At 33.5% G+C, this 18,737-nt stretch overlaps 1 protein-coding gene across 4 annotated transcripts in view; it reads left to right on the top strand.

Moving 5' to 3' along the window:
• LOC141663987 (dol-P-Man:Man(7)GlcNAc(2)-PP-Dol alpha-1,6-mannosyltransferase) overlaps window positions 1–17,299 on the top strand; it is a 30,268-nt gene extending 12,969 nt beyond the window's left edge. For 3 of the 4 annotated variants that reach the window (XM_074469856.1, XM_074469843.1, XM_074469864.1), the window contains 11 exons: window positions 2,965–3,028; window positions 6,589–6,692; window positions 7,412–7,483; window positions 10,982–11,068; window positions 11,159–11,226; window positions 11,354–11,422; window positions 11,499–11,581; window positions 13,773–13,872; window positions 15,541–15,606; window positions 15,712–15,805; window positions 16,744–17,299. In XM_074469856.1, coding sequence (XP_074325957.1) covers window positions 2,965–3,028; window positions 6,589–6,692; window positions 7,412–7,483; window positions 10,982–11,068; window positions 11,159–11,226; window positions 11,354–11,422; window positions 11,499–11,581; window positions 13,773–13,872; window positions 15,541–15,606; window positions 15,712–15,805; window positions 16,744–16,836 — 900 coding nt within the window. In that variant the 3' untranslated portion in view covers window positions 16,837–17,299. The remainder of the gene's footprint in view (window positions 1–2,964; window positions 3,029–6,588; window positions 6,693–7,411; window positions 7,484–10,981; window positions 11,069–11,158; window positions 11,227–11,353; window positions 11,423–11,498; window positions 11,582–13,772; window positions 13,873–15,540; window positions 15,607–15,711; window positions 15,806–16,743) is intronic. The other variant, XM_074469849.1, reaches the window with a different exon arrangement.
• The last annotated feature ends 1,438 nt before the right edge of the window (window positions 17,300–18,737 follow it).

Below are 18,737 nucleotides of genomic sequence, written 5' to 3'. Positions count from 1 at the left end.
TTTTATCAGCTACTGTAATTGCTTGATTAGTGAATTGAAAACTAGATGATTGTTTGCAAGACAATTTTTATATACTTGAGATAAAAGAAATCAATCTAAGAGTATGTCAATCATTATTGTTATTCTGTATAATTTCTTCCAAGCCCAATAACAGTACTGAACGTCTTTAAACACAACACAGAATGTATGTCACTTGAGGCTTAGTGGTCGGGTTTCGAGTGTCCAACAGGGTATCTAAGGGTGATAAATAGTTCAGGGTTACATAGGTTATACGAATAATGGCTTTCAGAATTTTTAGTAGAAAGAATCTTTAGTTCTGTGTACTAATTTTAAAGCAGTGATTGGTTGACTTAAAGATTTTTTTTTAGTAATTCGAAGGTGTCTTAACTGTTTTGGTGTAACGCGAAAACTGGCCTATTCAACATTTTTTATTTTAGTTAAGCTTGGTTTCTAGGCATAACAAATTGAGTTTGTTACTTGCAATCTCATATTCCTTGTAGAATACTTCCCTTTCTACTTAACATGGTTCCTCCAAATAGTCAATCCTTCAGGTGTTATCTTTAATAGCTTGCAATATCATAATTTGACCAACACATGCACAGATTTTTCCTATGCTAATTGTGAGGATAACCACTTCCTGGGTTTTGTGAAGAGTTCCGAGAAAACATACTAAATATTAATATCCGAGATGTGCAACCTGCTATTAAGAGATTTAGCATACACTTCTGTGCGAAGATAATTTTCTATCTTTGAGGTAGTATAGCTCAAAAGCCCGTTGTTTTAGAAATGTAGGGTTTAAAAGGAGCTCAGCAATAATTTTCAACTTATCTTCATAAAGTAAACTTGAAACAGAAGTGCTTTACTGGAGGAAACTTAATTCTACATTAAATAGGCGCCTGTATTTTTTTTTTATCATCAAAATCCCAAATTGATTGTAAATATGGAATATATAGTTGGTTTAAGTTTCTTTGAGTGGCACTAAGTTTTCTCATTTTGTTTGACATCTCTTAAAACAAATGGCGTCTTCCTATATTGTCAGACTATATTGTAGTGATCAATTCTGCAAAATGGCCTTAAATCTTGGCTTGAAGTATACTAGATTACCTTTTTGTGCAAGGTTCACATAATTAGTACAGAGGAAAAATAATTAAAATACACATTAATTATTTTATATTAGTATTTGGACACATTGTAGTGATTTATTCTGCAAAATGTTCTTATATCTTAAATTGAAGTAGACTAGTTTGCTTTTTGTGCAACACTTCATATAATTAATACGGAGCAGGAAATATAGATATATGATGACTATTTGCAAGAAATTTAGATATATGATAAGAGTAATGTACTCTCTTTATTTCAAAAATGAATGATCTTGCTAAGATTTATATGCTCACTTCGTTTCCAAAATGAATGAGCCATTTCATTGTGCACGCATTCCAAGGCTTGCAGAAATTTGTACAAAACAAAAGTTTTGAAAATAGGTATTGTATACAAGTACCTGTTTTGCATGTCTTTAAGTGTGCACAAAGAAGTGACTCATTCACTTTGAGGCGGGGAGTATTAAGGATCTAGATAATTATTAGGATTAGTTTCTTATTATGCAAGATAAGGTTTTGCTTTTATAGAAGGAGATGTAATAATAGAATATTATTCAGATTTTAAATTTATTAGTGTGCAATAATCTGAGAATTTATTTATGTTTCTACCCATTTTCCTCGGAGATAACTTTTATCCCCACCTTTAAACCCTTTCGCCGTCTTTTCTATAAAATTTATGTCATACTGATAGCACAAGTTCTCTACACCTTCCAGCCAAGAAACGAAACCTTTCCTCGTTACGAACAACCAACTTATAATAAATGTTCATCAAGCCTTGTTAATGGGGAAAACTGACCTCTGAGCACAAACCCAAAGGCGTCATACATTCAGGATTTTATAGTTTGGACCATGCCACAACGTAGTAACATGTTTTCTTAATAAGATCCTTAAGAACTTGGAATTTGAAAATTTCAACTTGATGTATTACTTCTGCTCTTTGCGGTTATTCTATTGGACCGCAAAAGAACGTAAAGAATTATATGATTGATCTGAAATGGCCAAGATGGATTAATTACTCTGTTTGATGGTTTGTGCATTAAGCTCACATCCCTTATACATACCGTGAAGCCATATGTTGGAAAAATTGTAATTGGCAACTCCGTATATCATCAAAAATAATCTTCACTGAATTTAGTTAGATATGAATGTTGATAATGAGAAGCTTCTTTCTCCTCAATTTAATGTTTCCGTTATTTCAAGACGCGAAAAGACACACGTTGATGACGTAGAAATTGTATAAGGGGATGTTACCGATCCCAAGTCCCTTCTTGAAGATGTCAATGGAACTTCCAGGGAGAATGATGCATAGAAGGAAATTAGTTAAAGTAGCTGTTAATTTTTTTTTATGATGTAGATATATGTAATATCTATTACTAATGTCTGGATTGTGTTATTTATTTGTTAGGGATCTAAATACTTATTGGAATCAACTTCGTGTCAGAGGGTTACACTTCTATATATTGAGACACTGTTATCATATTTTAATTAGATTTGAATATTTGATAATTCTGAAATTTAATTTGTTTTACTGTCTCTCAGATGAGATCGGTTATTTCCACTATTTTAACCATTTCTTGTACATATTTACTTGTCCCTAGTTATTCCTTCCCAGCCTCCTGTTTTACTGTTGTTGCTGTCAGTCCTATTTGTTTTTTCACATTGACGTCTAATCGTTAAAAATATCAACTGTTGCTTGCATGGATTCTTGACTAGCGTCAAGTTTATTATCAACGACTTTGATTTCCAGTTTCTTGTAACATGCTTGTAATAGTGAATATAGTCACCTAGTGTCTATGCCTATTCCAAGAGCATTTCCTATTTTATTTAGTTTTTCTTGCTAGAAAGATGATCCTCATATTTTTTGCAGATCAAGTCAATTTCATTCTGGAAAGCATTCAGGTACTGCGTTGGAGCTGCCTTGTTCTCCATAGGTTTGTGTTTTACATATTTCTAATGCCAGTTGCTACATGTTCTACTAGCTAATTAATTCATCTTTTCCCCAAGTTCCCTAGGTCATGCAATATCTAATATGATGGGTACAGCTCCAGATTGTCAAACTCAAGTGGTTTATTTTTTCAACTCAAACTTATTAAACATGTTTAGTTTAAAAAGCTAATGATGCTTGTATGAATTGTCGTTACAACCGACTGTCCGACTCATTACCAAAGTGCACATATGGTTTTTATAACTTAAAGCTATATAGCCTTTAACTAGACTAATACACAATTTTAAACTAATGCCAAATCAGTTATGAGTACTTGAATGAGGCTGAGTAATTATTATTTGTTTCAGATTTTATTCATTATAACATCATTTGAATGTCTTTATATAATTTATAAGTTGTATATGTGGTTGAAGAGTTCTATTCTAGTTGTTAGGCTATTAGTTCCTGGGTTTCTATTAACTTAAGAGACAACTCTCTTGTGTATTAATATAATAGGGAGATAAGTAGGCATATACAGGCCTGTTAGTTATTCTAATTTAATAATAATTCCTGAGAATCAACTAAGAACAATCCCTAAGAATCAGGGAACGTTGTCTCTAAACTAGGAAACAAATATTACAGCTGCTGTACAGTAACTTCCCAATCATTTCTGATTTGATTCATATTTTCTACACTCCTTCCCCCCCAAGCTGGACTGAAGATATCTTTCATGGACAGCTTGCCAATTAAGTTCTCAAATTGTTTTGTTGGTAATGCTTTGGTGAGAGTATCAGCAATCCAGACTCCAGTGGGAACATACGGCATACAGACTAGTCCATTCTCCGGCTTCTCTTTTATAAAATGCTTATCAATTTCTATATGTTTGGTCCTCTCGTGGAGAATTGGATTATGCGCTATCAAAATTGCTGACTTGTTGTCACAATATGCCTTCATTGGTAATTTTATTCTCATCCTTAGCTCTTCGAGAAGTCTTTTAATCCACAATATCTCACAAATGCCAAGTGCAACTGCGCTGAATCAGCTTTAGCTACTTCGTGCCACCACGCTCTGCTTTTTGCTGTGCCAAGTTACTAAGTTTCCTCCTACAAAAGTACAATATCCTGAAGTTGATCTTCTATCAGTGACACTCCTGCCCTATCAGCAACGGTGTAAACTTCTATTCCAAGAAACTCATTTACTAAACAACAATCCCTTTCCTGGTGTACCTTTTAAGTACCGAAGCACCCTCTTGACAACATCAAAATGTTGAACTCCAGGATTATGCATAAATTGACTTACAACACTAACTGCAAATGCAATATCCGGCCGAGTGTCAGACAAATATATTAGTTTTCCCACAAGTCATTGAAACTGCTCTTTGTTCACTTGCTCTTCTAAGGTTGCAGGCTGAAGCTTCACATTGGCTTCAAATTCTTTTGCTAGCTGACCTTTAATATTTTGAAGTTCTGTGTAATCATCTCTTGTCAAAATTTATATCATCAACATAGACAATTATAACTGTTTTTTTTCCACTCTTCGAGTGTGCTATCATCTACCTGGCTCTGCTTATAGCCATGTCGTTTTACAACCTCCTCAAAACCAGGTTCGTGAGGATTGCTTTAGGCTGTATATGGATTTTTTCAGCCTACATACTTTTGCATATCCATATTTTCTTTCAAAACCAGGAGGCAACTCCATGGACACCCAATTTCCCATTCAGAAATGCGTTTTTTTATGTCAAGTTGATATAAGGGCCAATCATTTTGAACTGTCAGAGAAAGTAAAATGCGTACGATTTCAACTTAGCAACAGGTGCGAAGGTCTCTTGATAATCGGTGCTATAAGTTTGAGTAAAGCCTTTTGCCACCAGCCTCGTTTTGTATCTTTCGACACTACCATCAGCATTATATTTTACTGTAACAACCCATTTACATTCAACCCATTTACATAGGTTTTATATTTTTAGTACAAAATGATAATTGTTAGCTAAAAATTAACTAAATTTTGACAGGTTTGTAAACTGCAACACTGTGATGATGCAAAATTCATTACGGGTTGGGTTAAAATTTTTGAAACCGATTTAATCGGGTTGGGTTGTCGAAACGTCTTAAACCCGGCCAACCCGACCTGTGTACACCCCTAATTAGAGTACATCTGAGTTGTTTATCCCATAATTCTTTTGCTGTTGAATAACACACATATAGTTAGCACTAATATCTTCGGTCATAGAATTTACTAACCAAGCCATAATATGGAGTTTTCTGCATCCCAGAGAGCGTAATTGGCATCAGTTGTCTCTGGAGCCTTAGTGTCACCAGTCAAGTAACCCATCTTGCCTCTCCCACGCACGTACATTCTCACCGATTGCGACCATCTCAAGAAATTCATCCCATTCAGTCATATGGTAGTAATCTGGACATAATGGGATTCATAGTTGTTTATTTTAGTGGCTGTGGGAACAACAGTATTGGCGTCATTGATTTCAAAATTTTCGGACATTTTCGTACGAACTTATATTAATTACATACTTTCTACTATATTATACACTTGTTAAAAATAGGGTTATTTTGCACCTATATGAGGCAAATTATGCTGTACCAAACATCCTCTATATGTCGTTTTTGAGGCGCTAAGTTGTGTCATCTGCGTTCAGGTGGATCTACTTGGTACCTTCTCTTTTTTGTCCTATTACTTGCATCTGTTTTCCACTAAATCATGAATTTAACACACGACGATCCCAAATACACAAAAAAGATATAATCATAGTGGTTAAGATCATATACATAATACAATCTACCTTTTTGCATTTTATTAAAAAAATTAAAACTTTTTAATTATATGTGAACCTTCAAATTTTCTATAATTTTCACTATATTTCCAAACTTGCCAAAAAAATTTCTCAAAGTGCACGGGTTTTTTCTGAGACGACCTTTCTGCGTACATCTCATCCTCCCATACCCTTCTTCGCGGTAGGTATATTTTTTTTATATGATCTCCTAGCTCTATGATCCAATATTGAACGAGTGGGATCAGCAAGATCATCAAATCTTCCATGACTATTAATTACAAAAGGAGATGTATTCTGCGTGGCATGAAAAGTGATGTGTTTCGCGTGGAGAGATGTAATTTGCAAAGGGAAGCATTTTATTTACTGGTGCCTTGTAGGTCAGGTTATAAACTTAATACTTGGTATACGTTATTATTCGGCACCACAAGAACTTTTTCTTCTGCACTTTTAGGCATGGAATTGAAGCACTCTTCAGGTTGTGAAAGTTTAATCTTTGCTGTTGAACTGAACCAAATGGTGCAGGGCAAATATGTTCCCTGGACCTTCCCCTATATATAAAGTTTTAAATTTTTTAAAGTTTGCAAAACCTTTTTTAGTATTAGTAGATAATGTATGTATAGCTTCTCATTCTCAACAACTTATCTTTGCATGACAACGAAAAGAATGCTAAAATGGTATGATCTATGTTAATAATGGTCAATATGACCATAGAGGTGGTGAGGGTAATCACACAGGAACCATGTTTGACATCATTTGATTTAAACTTTTTATGTATGCAGGTCTTACGGTGTTGGTTGATTCGTTTATATGGAGGAAGCCATTGTGGCCTGAATTCGAAGTTTTTTGGTTCAATTCTGTTTTGAACAGGAGTTCTGAGTGGGGTGTATCCTTTTATATATATATATATATATATGGGGGAATGATCAAATATAAACTAAAATTAAAATAAAAACTAGGAACTAATCTAAGCCATTAGATCAACCTAATCCATTTGATCTAATGGTCCCCCTTAAATCACCCCACCCAACTACTCTGCACCCTCCCACACCCAATTTCTGCTTTTCCCCTCCGTTTTTAATTTGATTTTTCCCGTCAAACCGTAAGTTTTTTTTAAAATCCGATTTCACTGTATTTTTCTACATCTCTCAACGATCGATTTGCATACCATATGTGTTATATTTCGAAGTAATTTAAAAAAAAATATTTGGTTTCTAGTTTCTATTTTAAATTGGTTTCTATTGGAGTAGCCCCCTATATATATATAAATTCTATGTCAGCTCTGCCATGATTTTAAAACAATAACAAGGTTATATCAAATTAGCCAGCGGATTTGATAAAGGTCAATGTCTAATCCAAATCATCTTTGTGGCATAAGTATAAGTTAATGAAAAATGCTAACTTTGGCTGTTAAATACTTACATTGTTGTATATTACACAATAAAGCTTAAGTTGATGAGAAATGCTTACCTTGGCTGTTAAGTACTGACATTATTGTATATCACATAAATTCATATTTCACAAACTTTTGTGATGACTGATCTGTTGTAAGATATCATCTTTCCGTAGTACATACATTTTTTCATCCTTAATATGCTATTTTAGACACATTCCTTCCACTGGTACTTCAGTTCCGCGCTTCCACGCTCCTTGCTTGCTGCATATCCTCTCTTTGCGGTGAGTTTACCAACTGTCAGAATTGTGCAACTGATAAGCAAAAAATTTATCTAATCTATGTTGCTCTGCTCTTCCGTGCTTGAATACGTTTTGGAATATTATATCTCGTACTAGTTGCAAGTCAAAACGCTGAAATTACTGGTAGTAACCCACGAGGTCATCTTGGTACTTTCGCAAGTTTTGGGATCGAATTTTAATCTACTGGACCAGTAAAATTATTTGTAGATACTGTTTTATCTAAAAGATTTTCTTTTCAAGTTTGTATTAAATGGTTTTGGAGATTTTGCAAGACCACTTCGTATGAAGTCTTCTGTCTTTCCCAGTTTTTTTAATTGACAAGCAAATAACCAAATGGAGATCACATGTAGGTTGCGTACCTTGAGGCAGTAGTCTTTATGTGAAAACTAAAAACACGTTTTTGGGTGGAGATTATAACAGTAATGACAAAATCTCGGGGAATAAGCCCAAGATATTTACATACTAAAAAAGATCACTAATTTATTTCTTAATTATGGTGATTCGAAGTCAACTTTTCATATAGTTTCTGTACTTGGTAAAGATTAAATTAATTTTTGTTATGGACTATATGCTAAACCGCTTCGTTGTTTTATAAATATAGTTATTTATTTTTTCCATGCAAATTATGTGTAGTGTGTGTAATTATGTTGATACACATCCTTTCTTTTGGGAAATAAATTGACATTATTTTTTCTGTAGTGTTGAGTTTTCTTTCCATGTACTTATCGACTCCGTACTTCTCCGAGGATGTGGTATAGGGGTCCTGCATCTCAACTTGGCAAGATGTAGAAAGCATAAGGGAAAACCTTCAGTATAAAGTAATAAGGATTAGTGAATGAAAGAGGGTGCTGGATCTGGCTCAAATAATATACTAAGTTATCACCACTTAGTTCTCTTGTACAACATATCCTCGAAATCTAGTGTAAAGGTGTTAATAATGCGTTAAATAATAGTATTGCCATGTTCATGTGAGTTCTTGCCCACAGTTGAATCCAGCATCTGATTTATATTTCAATGAATAAGAAACCCGAACAAGGTGGTCTTATGAGGCTTTGGTTCTGGAAAATCTGCCAAAAATAGAAGTCATGACAAGATGCGTGGAAAAACATTAAATGAAAGTTATTTTTTAGTAGGAAGGGTAAATGACCTCGCAATTTGATAAATGTGCCAAATGGTGCAAGGAAAAGCTACAAACCCTGGTGTAGCTATATGTAACAGAAAGAGTTCAATCTAAAATTATTGACGAGATATTTCTCATAGTATGTGATCAACAAATAGAGGATTGATTGTATAACATGATTTGCGAGTTAATGTAGAAGAAAAAGAATTCTTAAATTATGTGATATGAGTTAGGTTATGCTTAAGAAAAAGGATTGAGAGTTCATGGGGAGTCTTATCTTTGTTAGGTAACTTTAGATGCTGTGTAACTTTAGATGTCGATGTACACAGAAGAAGAATATTTGATCTAAACATAGTGTTCTTAGGTAATAAGAATTTCAGACCACTTGGGGGTGGCTTATAAATGCTTATTCTACCCCTGGAGTCAGCCTCACATGATCAGATTGTTAGTGGCTCGTTCATGCTGTTGTAGTTGCTAACTTGCTATTATCATTATCCGAGGAGATTTTATCTAATATGAAACTAGTAATTTTTTTTTGTAGGAATAGAACTGTTGGAATATTAAGAGATAAATATTACACAGTTTTTCAATAGGAAGAAAGGGTAATTTGGCAGCAGAAGTTTTAATTATGGTAACCTAGAAGGCAGGATTTGAAAAGCTAGTTTTTAAGAAGCAGTTATGAAGAGAAGGCAGGATTTGAAAAGCTAGTTTTTAAGAAGCAGTTATAAAGATGCTTCTGGCAATCTTCTGCTCATTTTAGGGACATATATGATAATTTCTGCCCTTCCTTTTTTCTTTTATTTTTCTTCTTCCAAGTTTTTTAAAGTCAAAAGCAATAACTCGTTAAACTCTAAACTCTAACTTCTATCGAGTCAATTTTTTGTGTATCGACTCGTTAACAAAAAAATTGTTCGCAAACATGTTCACGAATAGCTCATGAACAAGTTTCATTAGCTACTTACGAACAACTCATAACTACTGCCAACAAATTCCCGTTCACGAACAATTCATTTAACAAACTCGTACAAATAAGATGCAAATTGGTAAAAATATTTAAGATATACTCTCTCGTCCCTCTAGGTTCTTTACATTAGGGGAGGGGGGCAGACACATTTTAAGACTCCTATAGAGTATAGTTACCTAAATTATTTTAATTTTATTTTCTTCTAAATAAGAATAAAATGTTTGAATTTTAATTCAGCAAAAGAATATTTTTGAAATAAATTATGAAATTATAATTTACAGTAGCCTTAAAATGCGTGTCAAGGATGAGAAAAAAACTATAAAGGAATGAATGGTACAGAGGGAGTATTATTTTTATGTATGTTCTGTCAAATATGAAAGTAATATTGTGTATAAAAAGTATTTATAAAATATTTTTTTCACTAATCTAGAACAAGAAGATTTTGATATTCTTGAATTTTATTAATCATGTCTTTCGTGTTCCATGTATATTTTCATTTTCATTTTACAAACAATATGTTCATTTTTGTAATTGGCAAAGGTATGTTAATTTTTTAATATATATGTGGTTGTTTAAGAAAAAATCGAGTAAATTGCGTTATAAAGTACATGGTACTTATATATTTTTATCTAAATAATGATATGTATTTACTGATAAGATGCATAAATATATATTATATATAGTAATAAATATATGCTATCATGTAAATATATTATATTTAAATTTTAAAATATAAAAATTTAACCAAAAAAAGCTATTGAATGAATTAAATATATTTACTAATTATCATTTCATGAAATATGTTCACAAGTATATATAACTAAGTATATGTAACTAATCACGAACTATATCGATGAACCAGTTCATGAACCTGTTAACAAATTATATTAATGAACATGTTGGCGAACATTATAACGGAACATGTTTGCGAACTTTCAAGCGAACTAGAAACGAATTTTTTTCGTACCGAACACTGAACTGTTCCAGATCGTACCTGCTCATTTACAGCCCTATATAGGATCTTGAGACTGTTTACACTAAACAAGCATACTTGGTATGACCCAGTCCCAAGTAATCCCAAGTAGGGTCCAACCATGGTGAGATGTATGTGGAGAGGTATTATGTGAAGACCCCCAATTTTCGAGCTTGAGACTGTTAACTGGGTTTTACTATTTAGTTGGTGCAAACTTGAGTAAATTCTTTATGTGTACCAGAAGTTCCCTTACTCTAGTAACTAGCTAGCCAATCCCCTTCGACAAGAGTTGGCAAGTTAAATACATTTCTTTAGATGTTTATCGTTTCTTTATATAGTATATCTTGCAAGATTATCATACACGTCCAGCTTTGTATGCTTGCTAACAATATTGCTTTCCTCTGCTGTTTTGATTTGCCGCAGTTGGGAGTTCTAGTTGAACGGAGACTTTTATTCTATGTTCTCCCCGTTTTTTCATTTGTTTTACTTTACTCAAAGCTTCCACACAAGGTATTTTAAATAAATTATGTCTCATCTAGTACAATTTTACTAAACATTTTCCCCTTAAATATTAAATGTCAAGATTATTAATGGGTGCAGGAGCTCCGATTCATTATTAGTTCTATCCCAGTATTTAATTTATCAGCAGCAGTTGCAGCTAGTCGAATGTATGTTCTTTCCCTTTGATTTACGGTTAATATCTGAACTGATTTCATGCATATGCCTTGGTTCTTATAGTTTCTTCATTATTAGTTCTATCCCAGTATTTAATTCATGCATATAACCATTATGTAGTTACAACAATCGGAAGAAGAATATCTGGAATTTGTTTTTTATCGCTATGATTGGATTGCTCATTATCAGGTTTGACGAGTATTCTTTCGTCGCCGGATTGTATTGAAGTATATTATCTCTCAGTTCTTGTATTTTAATTTTGTAGTCTTGGAGGTACTATCACAACTTTCATGGCATCGCATGAAAATTACCCTGGTGGTATTGCTTTGAGAGAATTGCATAAACGTGGTATGATCTTCCTCTACTTCTCCCTTGTTCTTGCTCATATGCACATGAAAACACAAACAGTTGAACCCGACGCATGCATGTTATGTGCTAACTTTTGATTGTTGTGGCAAGTTAAGTGGTTCATAGGTATATATCAACTTGTATCAGCTTATAAACTCTCTTCATGAGATAAAACAAGTAGGTGTATAAAGTTTACATGTTGGATTTAATTCTGTCTGATGTTTATCATTTGTTGGCTAAAATTTTTTTGGGAGATATAATAAGTGGTACAACCATACAAATTTTTGGAGCAATGATCTGAGATGAATTGCATTTATACCAAAATTCTTGGTTGCCATAAATAGGTCAAGTCTTGGGTGTAAGCCGAAATTTAAAATTATATAATTACATAGGTGTCACTAAACCCTAGGTATCTTGATCGCAAACAATATTTTGATCCATGTTACCTATTTGTATTTACCAGACTACTTGTTTGACATGACTTTGGAGTTACCTTTCCACATAAATAACATTAATGAAGATGGAATCTTAATTTTATAGGATATAAATAATCAACGGTACATTATGTGATATGGGAAAATAAACACTAAACACTAACTAACTTGGAAATTTATATTTTAAGAGTAAAAAAGAAGATAAAAAGAACTCATCATAAATTAATTATAAAAGAAGATAAAAAGAACTCATCATGGTACTATATATTTATTGGGTCTTACTCCATTAGAAACTACCTTATAATGAAAACTAGAAACTAAAATAAAAAAAAATTCTAAATCGCGTCGAAATATAGCACATATGATATGCACACTGATTGTTGGTAGATGGAGAAAAATTAAGTGAAGTCGGATTTCAAAAAAAAACTTACCGTTTTACGGGAAAAATTAAATTCAAAACGGGAGGATAGCTGAGATTCTTTGGGAGGGTGAGGATAGCTGAGATTGTGTGGGAGGGTGTAGTTTAATACTGTGTGGTTGCTTTAAGGGGCCATTAGATTAGATTGGTTCAAGGGCTTAGATTAGTTTCTAGTTTTCATTTATAGAGTTGTTTCTATTTGATCTTCCTATATTTACATATCCTAGGTAATATAATTGCTTCAATCAGTTTGTGTACAGTTCTCAACCAATATATTCTCTGTGAGTGATAGACTATTTCTACATTTAAACCTTACATCGTTGAGACGTTGACTACAATATACGTAAAACAGAGATGAGATTTTGAAGGGTACAGATTGTGTATCATGTCATTGGATTTAGTAAAGGAAGGATTTGTGCATCATATAACTAGGATGTGGCAAAGGATTGATACTTGTTTTCTTTTCTTGACTCGGATTAACTTTAATCTCAGGACAGGTGGCAGGTTGAAGTATAATTGAGATCCATTAGAATAGCTATTTGCTAAAACTATTTTGTTTTGTCAGTGTGGATGGGTTTATTCCTTGGTACTTATTTGAATTGTTAGCCCTTTGGCTGCAGTTTAAAATTTACTCCTGATGAACTACCCCCTCCCCATCCTGCAACAATAACTATACATTCCTTGCAACTTTGACATAAGGAACGTAGCATCCTCTTATGCTATCCCTGCACCCCCACCGTACCTGTCTGTCTGTCACAGAATATGAGCCTATATTGGTCATCCTCAGATTACCTGGTGCACTTATTAAATAGGAAGTTCTCGAAATCAAGCACAAAGGAAAACTATCATGCCAGAGCTACCAACAGGGTGATCTATGTTGGGTTGCATTCACTTTGAGAGTCATGGCATCAGTATCATATATATGATAAAACCACCGCACCAGATTAAGGTGTTCATTCTGGTTTGTGCAGTCTAAACATATGGGCTTGGACAATACATACCATTCTTGAATATCAATCAATCACAATTTTGATCCTAATGTAATGGCAAATTCCACAGAAGTTGTTTCCCTACACACACGCACTTTGTTAAATAAAAAACAAACGTAGTAAATTTCATGGTTTGCATATATTCGTCTTGTTTATCTTTGGTTTAACAGTTTGTGGAGCTAGGCCTTCGATTAATAGTCTTAAAATGCAATCCCATTAACTATCTTGCACGTTTTTGTTTGTGCTCTTTCACCTTTTTCAGTACAAATCTCTTGATGTCAATAGAACTAGATATGTTTTTTTTTTAATTTCTTTAGTTTTTTCATATAAAGTAATTTTGTTCTACACAGGTTATGTCACGAACAGTACAGATGAAGTGTGGGTTCACATAGATACCTTCTCTGCAATGAATGGAGTATCCAGATTCTGTGAAAATGGTTTCCCATGGAGGTGTAGTAAATGAATTTCAGTAATTTAGCTAAAACTTTGTCACTGTCATTAAGTGAACTGTTTCCTTTTGTTGTCGTAGTAACCATTCATGCAAAAGATGAATTTGATTTTGATTACAATTGGGTTGAATATATTTATATTTTTTCAATGGTCAATCAATACTTACACTCCAGCCTTCATTGAGGTTTAAACCCTCGATCGAGAAGAGGTATTTACTAGGCCTCAATGCTAAGGAATCACTTTTACCGTTTAGGAAATCATATTAGCGATCTTCCACGTCTCTCTCTCTCTCTCTCTCTCTCTCTCTCTCTCTCTCTCTCTCCCCCCCCCCCTTTCTCGGCCCCACTCTCTCTTCCCTTCCCCCTCTCTTTCTCCCCTCTCTCCCGCCCTCCCCCCCTCCGTCCGTCCCTCTCCCTCTCTCTCTCCCCCCTCTCTCCCGAGTCCCGCCCCCCCCCCCCTCTCTCTCTCTCGCCCCATCTGATCTTCAACGTCACATTTTCTCTATTTATATATATACACACACACACACACATGTATTCACTCCAGATACAACATATGGAAAAGGGTCTATAACTTCCCCACCAGGACCTACTCCCTAACCTAGAGTAGCTAGGTAAGGAAGTAAAACTAATCCTTGTTCATACATAGGCTTTTCTGGTACAATATGAGCCACTTGAAATAGGTTCATTCCTCCGGCCCAATTAGATGTCCCTGTTCTTCTCTAACTTTTTTCTGCTTAGGGTGAACTTGTTACAAATCGAAATAATGATATTGAGTTTTTTCAAAAAAAAAAAAATATTTAAGTGATTCTTCATTTTGTTTTTAATCAAATCCAAATAGGGAAAACAATTCTGGGTTATTCCTTTCCTTTTTCCTTATATCCCTTTTAAAGTTCCATTCCTTTTACCTAGTACGAACTAAATGCTCCTTTAATTTAGACGCGGCTTTCTCTTTGATGTGCATCATATCTAGATATCAACATGTTTACTCTGCAAATTCACTCACTCGTATGCGTATAAACGAAATGGGTAACTAGATTGTATCAAATAGCTGTTCTTGTTTTTGCTTAGGGTTCAACTCGTTACAAAAATCAATCTAATGATATTGATTTTTTCAAAAGAATAAATAAATAAGTTAGGGGTTGTTCATTCTGTTTCAAATCAAAGGCACACAGGGGAAATGATTCTGGGTTATTTCTTTCCTATCTCCTTCTTTTCCTTTCTAAGCTCCAATCCGTTTACCTAGTACGAACTAAACGCCCCCTTAATTCAGACGTGGCTTGATCTTTGATGTGCGTCAATATATAACAATCTTCTGTCATATTTTGTGAAATAGATGGTGATATGCCTGCCATCTACTCGAATTCCAAACCAATCTTTCTACTGTGCCGCAAATAGTATTCCAGAGCAATCATGTACTATATGAATTATTTATTAACTAACTGGAATGTCTCAAATATCATCTTTTGCATTAGCATTGGATGCATCACATTTTATTGAATGTTTGTAGAATGAGCAATTTGCTTATGTAAGCCACCATAGTTCTTTTATGTGAGTTTGCTTTCTTGCCAAAGTCTAAGATGATTGCCATATTATGTTCTAGTATCATTAACATCTCCTACCTGCACGTTTGTTTGACAATTTGTACTTGGGTTGATTTGGTGTCCAGGTATTCTAAAGAAGAGGATATACCTCTGGATGAATACCGTCACAGAAATTTTACGTATCTTCTGAAGTGAGTTCCAATATTTATTTTTTCTTAAAAAACATTACCAGCAATGAACTGCAATGTTATAGTTCTTGAGCTTAGTATCTTCTCTGACATCCATATTCAATGTAGTGAGAACCGCGATATCAGAGGTTTCAAGTGTTTATTTACTGTAAATGGTTTCTCGCATCTTCAACTTCAAACTGGTTTTCCCCAGGTTTCACTGGTAAGCTTCACATTTTCTAGGTTTTTATATATATATTGTAAGATTACCAACTTTTCTGAAATCGTAAGGTGATTGGAGGACTCGATATAATTATAAATTTTATGTCATTAGTCATTACGCCCCCTCACTTGAAATCCCATTTGGTGCTAAAGAGTGGATCAGTAGGAGCCAGCAATATTAGACCTCAATGTCACCAATGATATGTTTCCAAAATTTTGGGGTTACCGAGGTTCGAAATCTTGCTCATAAATCTGTTGTGTCACAAAGAGGCTCCTGCATCAATATTGAACCACAAAAAAACTTAATGAGGAGGGTTAACTGTCCATCCGCTTTAGTTGAAATTACATATGCTTAAAAAGACTAAGCTATACAAGGTTCCTCCAAATGGACTTGTTCTTATTTCAAAAAATGTTGTGCCATTCTTGCGAGAAAGGAAGAATGAACGAATGGGAAGAAGAGATCGTTACAGCTGGTTCTGACCCTTTAAGCCCATAAATACATCTGTATGTCTATACGACGACCAGTTTATACTAAAGTTCTGCATGAGCTTCTGGACACTGATGATTAGTTTAGATTTATTGTCTTGGAGAGTGGTGTCCTTTCTTGGATTGAGGGCAAAAATTGTGAGGTTTAATATAAGTTCCATGTCGATGCAAGGTGGGAAATTAGCATGCAACCTAATGGTTGTGCCCAAGTAGAGAATGCCATAAATTTGTTACAAAGACAGCCGAACTTGCTACGCAGTTTATTCAATGAATCCCTTCACTAGCCAGCCAGATGCTACAGGGATCGATACTTTCAGGATCTGGCTTGAAAGGACTTAGGACTTGCATAAATTTGTATCCTATATAATAAAAAAGATATTACATATTTAGCAAAAAAAAAAAAAAAAAAAAAAAAGATATTACAAAAAAAGTCCACCATTGTCTCTGTTGCAGGTCAAAGAGCCGAAAGTGCATATTCTTGGAAGTATAACAAACATGTATGTCTCCGGTGAAAATTGGCAAGAATGTTCTGGAGTTGGCGAATAAAAGGTTGATAGTGGTGACGTGTCGGCATATTTCCCCACTTACCAAGTGTTAAAGAGAGCTTTGGCGTGATATCCTAACGGAAATCAGTATTCTGCGAGACTGCAACTTTTATCGGACTACTGCCCTTCTGAGTTCTGACTATTGCTGAGTGGAGATGAAAAGAAAATGCCTAGTTTCATTGGAAAACCAGGGTAAATGAGAATCTAACATTCACAAAGCAGTTGACTGTCTTGTCTCGTTCTTCATATTATGGTCCTATAGCTTATTTATATTCCATTCTAGGGTCATTGGGTAACTAGTCTGCTAACTAGTCTGCTGTGGTAACTAATTAATTATATACAATTGGTCCCCGTACAACACCTAGTCTCAGGCCTGCTACCGTCAAATGAAACGTGTTTACATAACTAAAAGAGATGTTTACTATTGCAATGCACACAACACACAAATTTATAATTTTGTGTTACTCATTGTTTAAAATTTAAATTTTATTGTTTTTTTTAAAAAAACTTTCATTTATTAATTTACATTTTTATTTTATATCATTCTTTTTGTCACATACACTTACTTTTATATGTACTATAAATTTTGTTTGTTTTTTCTACAAAATATGTTATAGTAGATTTTTTGTTAATAGAATTCTTTTACGATGTGTTTTTTCATTTTTTAATATTCTTAATTTTATAGATATTCAAGTTGTGTATATTCTAAAGTATTACATAAATTTTTTATGTGTTTTATGCCACTTGTTCATTAGGTGGATATGATAACAAAAATTACAAACAAGAAAGACTCAACATGTAAAGGTCAGTTATTAAAATGAACTTTAGGTTATCTGTCAGGTGCACTAACGGAATAATCTGAACTATTAATACAAAACTGATCTGACAGCTATTGTTGAATGACTTAGTTACCCAAAGGTTACAGTTTGATAAGTTATCAGTGAGCTTTTAGCTAACAATGATAAATTGGAATGACATGATGTAAAATTTTGAAAAATGGTAATCAATCTCATAATTTGAGAGTAAATGATCCAAAATGTCCTAATTTAGTAAAACAATCCTAATTATCACGTAAAAACGTAACTTAATGATGCGTTATTACTTATTCATAATACCCTGCTATTTTTCTTATTGGGCTTTGTAACTGGGATTACGCGTTTATGTATCTTGCACACATTTTTGACATCGTGTTTACTGCATAAAAGCATCATTAAGATGCGTTTTCAAAAAAAAAGTTGTATCTTTTAAAAATATTAAAAATGTAAAGTATAATTGCCTTTTTTTAAAAAACACATATAAAAATGCGATTTTTCAATGATATAAAAGGCCAAATTTCATTATTTGTGAAATTTTGGGTCAATTTTTCCTAAACTATAATGCTAAGGGCCATTGCCCTGAAATAATTTCTGTACTATAATGTTTGCGGTCCCTACAAATTCTTTATACCAACCTTGGACATAGTGATATCTAGGTTTATTGTTTGTAATCGTCTGACCACCCATTATTTTCTCAGTTTTAGTTTTTGTTTATCATATTTAAAATGTAAATTTGTGTCATCTATTTATTGTGGGAGATATAGTTATTTTTTTAAAAAATAAATTACACCTCAAGTTTTTTACTATAATTCGTTACAAAAATAATATTACAAAATAATTTATATTATCATTTTCAATAATAGTTTGTATTATTACTTTTATAACTAGTAATCTTATCCGTCCTTTGCACACGAGAATCTCTTGCGATATACAAAAGTTTAAATAATGATCCTTCTTTAATTTAATTGTTTTTAAAAAGAGTTGAAAATGTAAAATGTATTAAAAAATAGAGAAACTGCTATAAATGCAAAGTTTGTTTGTAAAACTTGTATACCTAAAATATACCGTTTCGTAATTGTATCATCTA

The sequence above is a fragment of the Apium graveolens genome, chromosome 1 (genome assembly GCF_009905375.1).
Source record: "Apium graveolens cultivar Ventura chromosome 1, ASM990537v1, whole genome shotgun sequence".
NCBI classification, from domain to species: domain Eukaryota; kingdom Viridiplantae; phylum Streptophyta; class Magnoliopsida; order Apiales; family Apiaceae; genus Apium; species Apium graveolens.
This window is presented reverse-complemented; position numbering and strand designations above follow the sequence as displayed.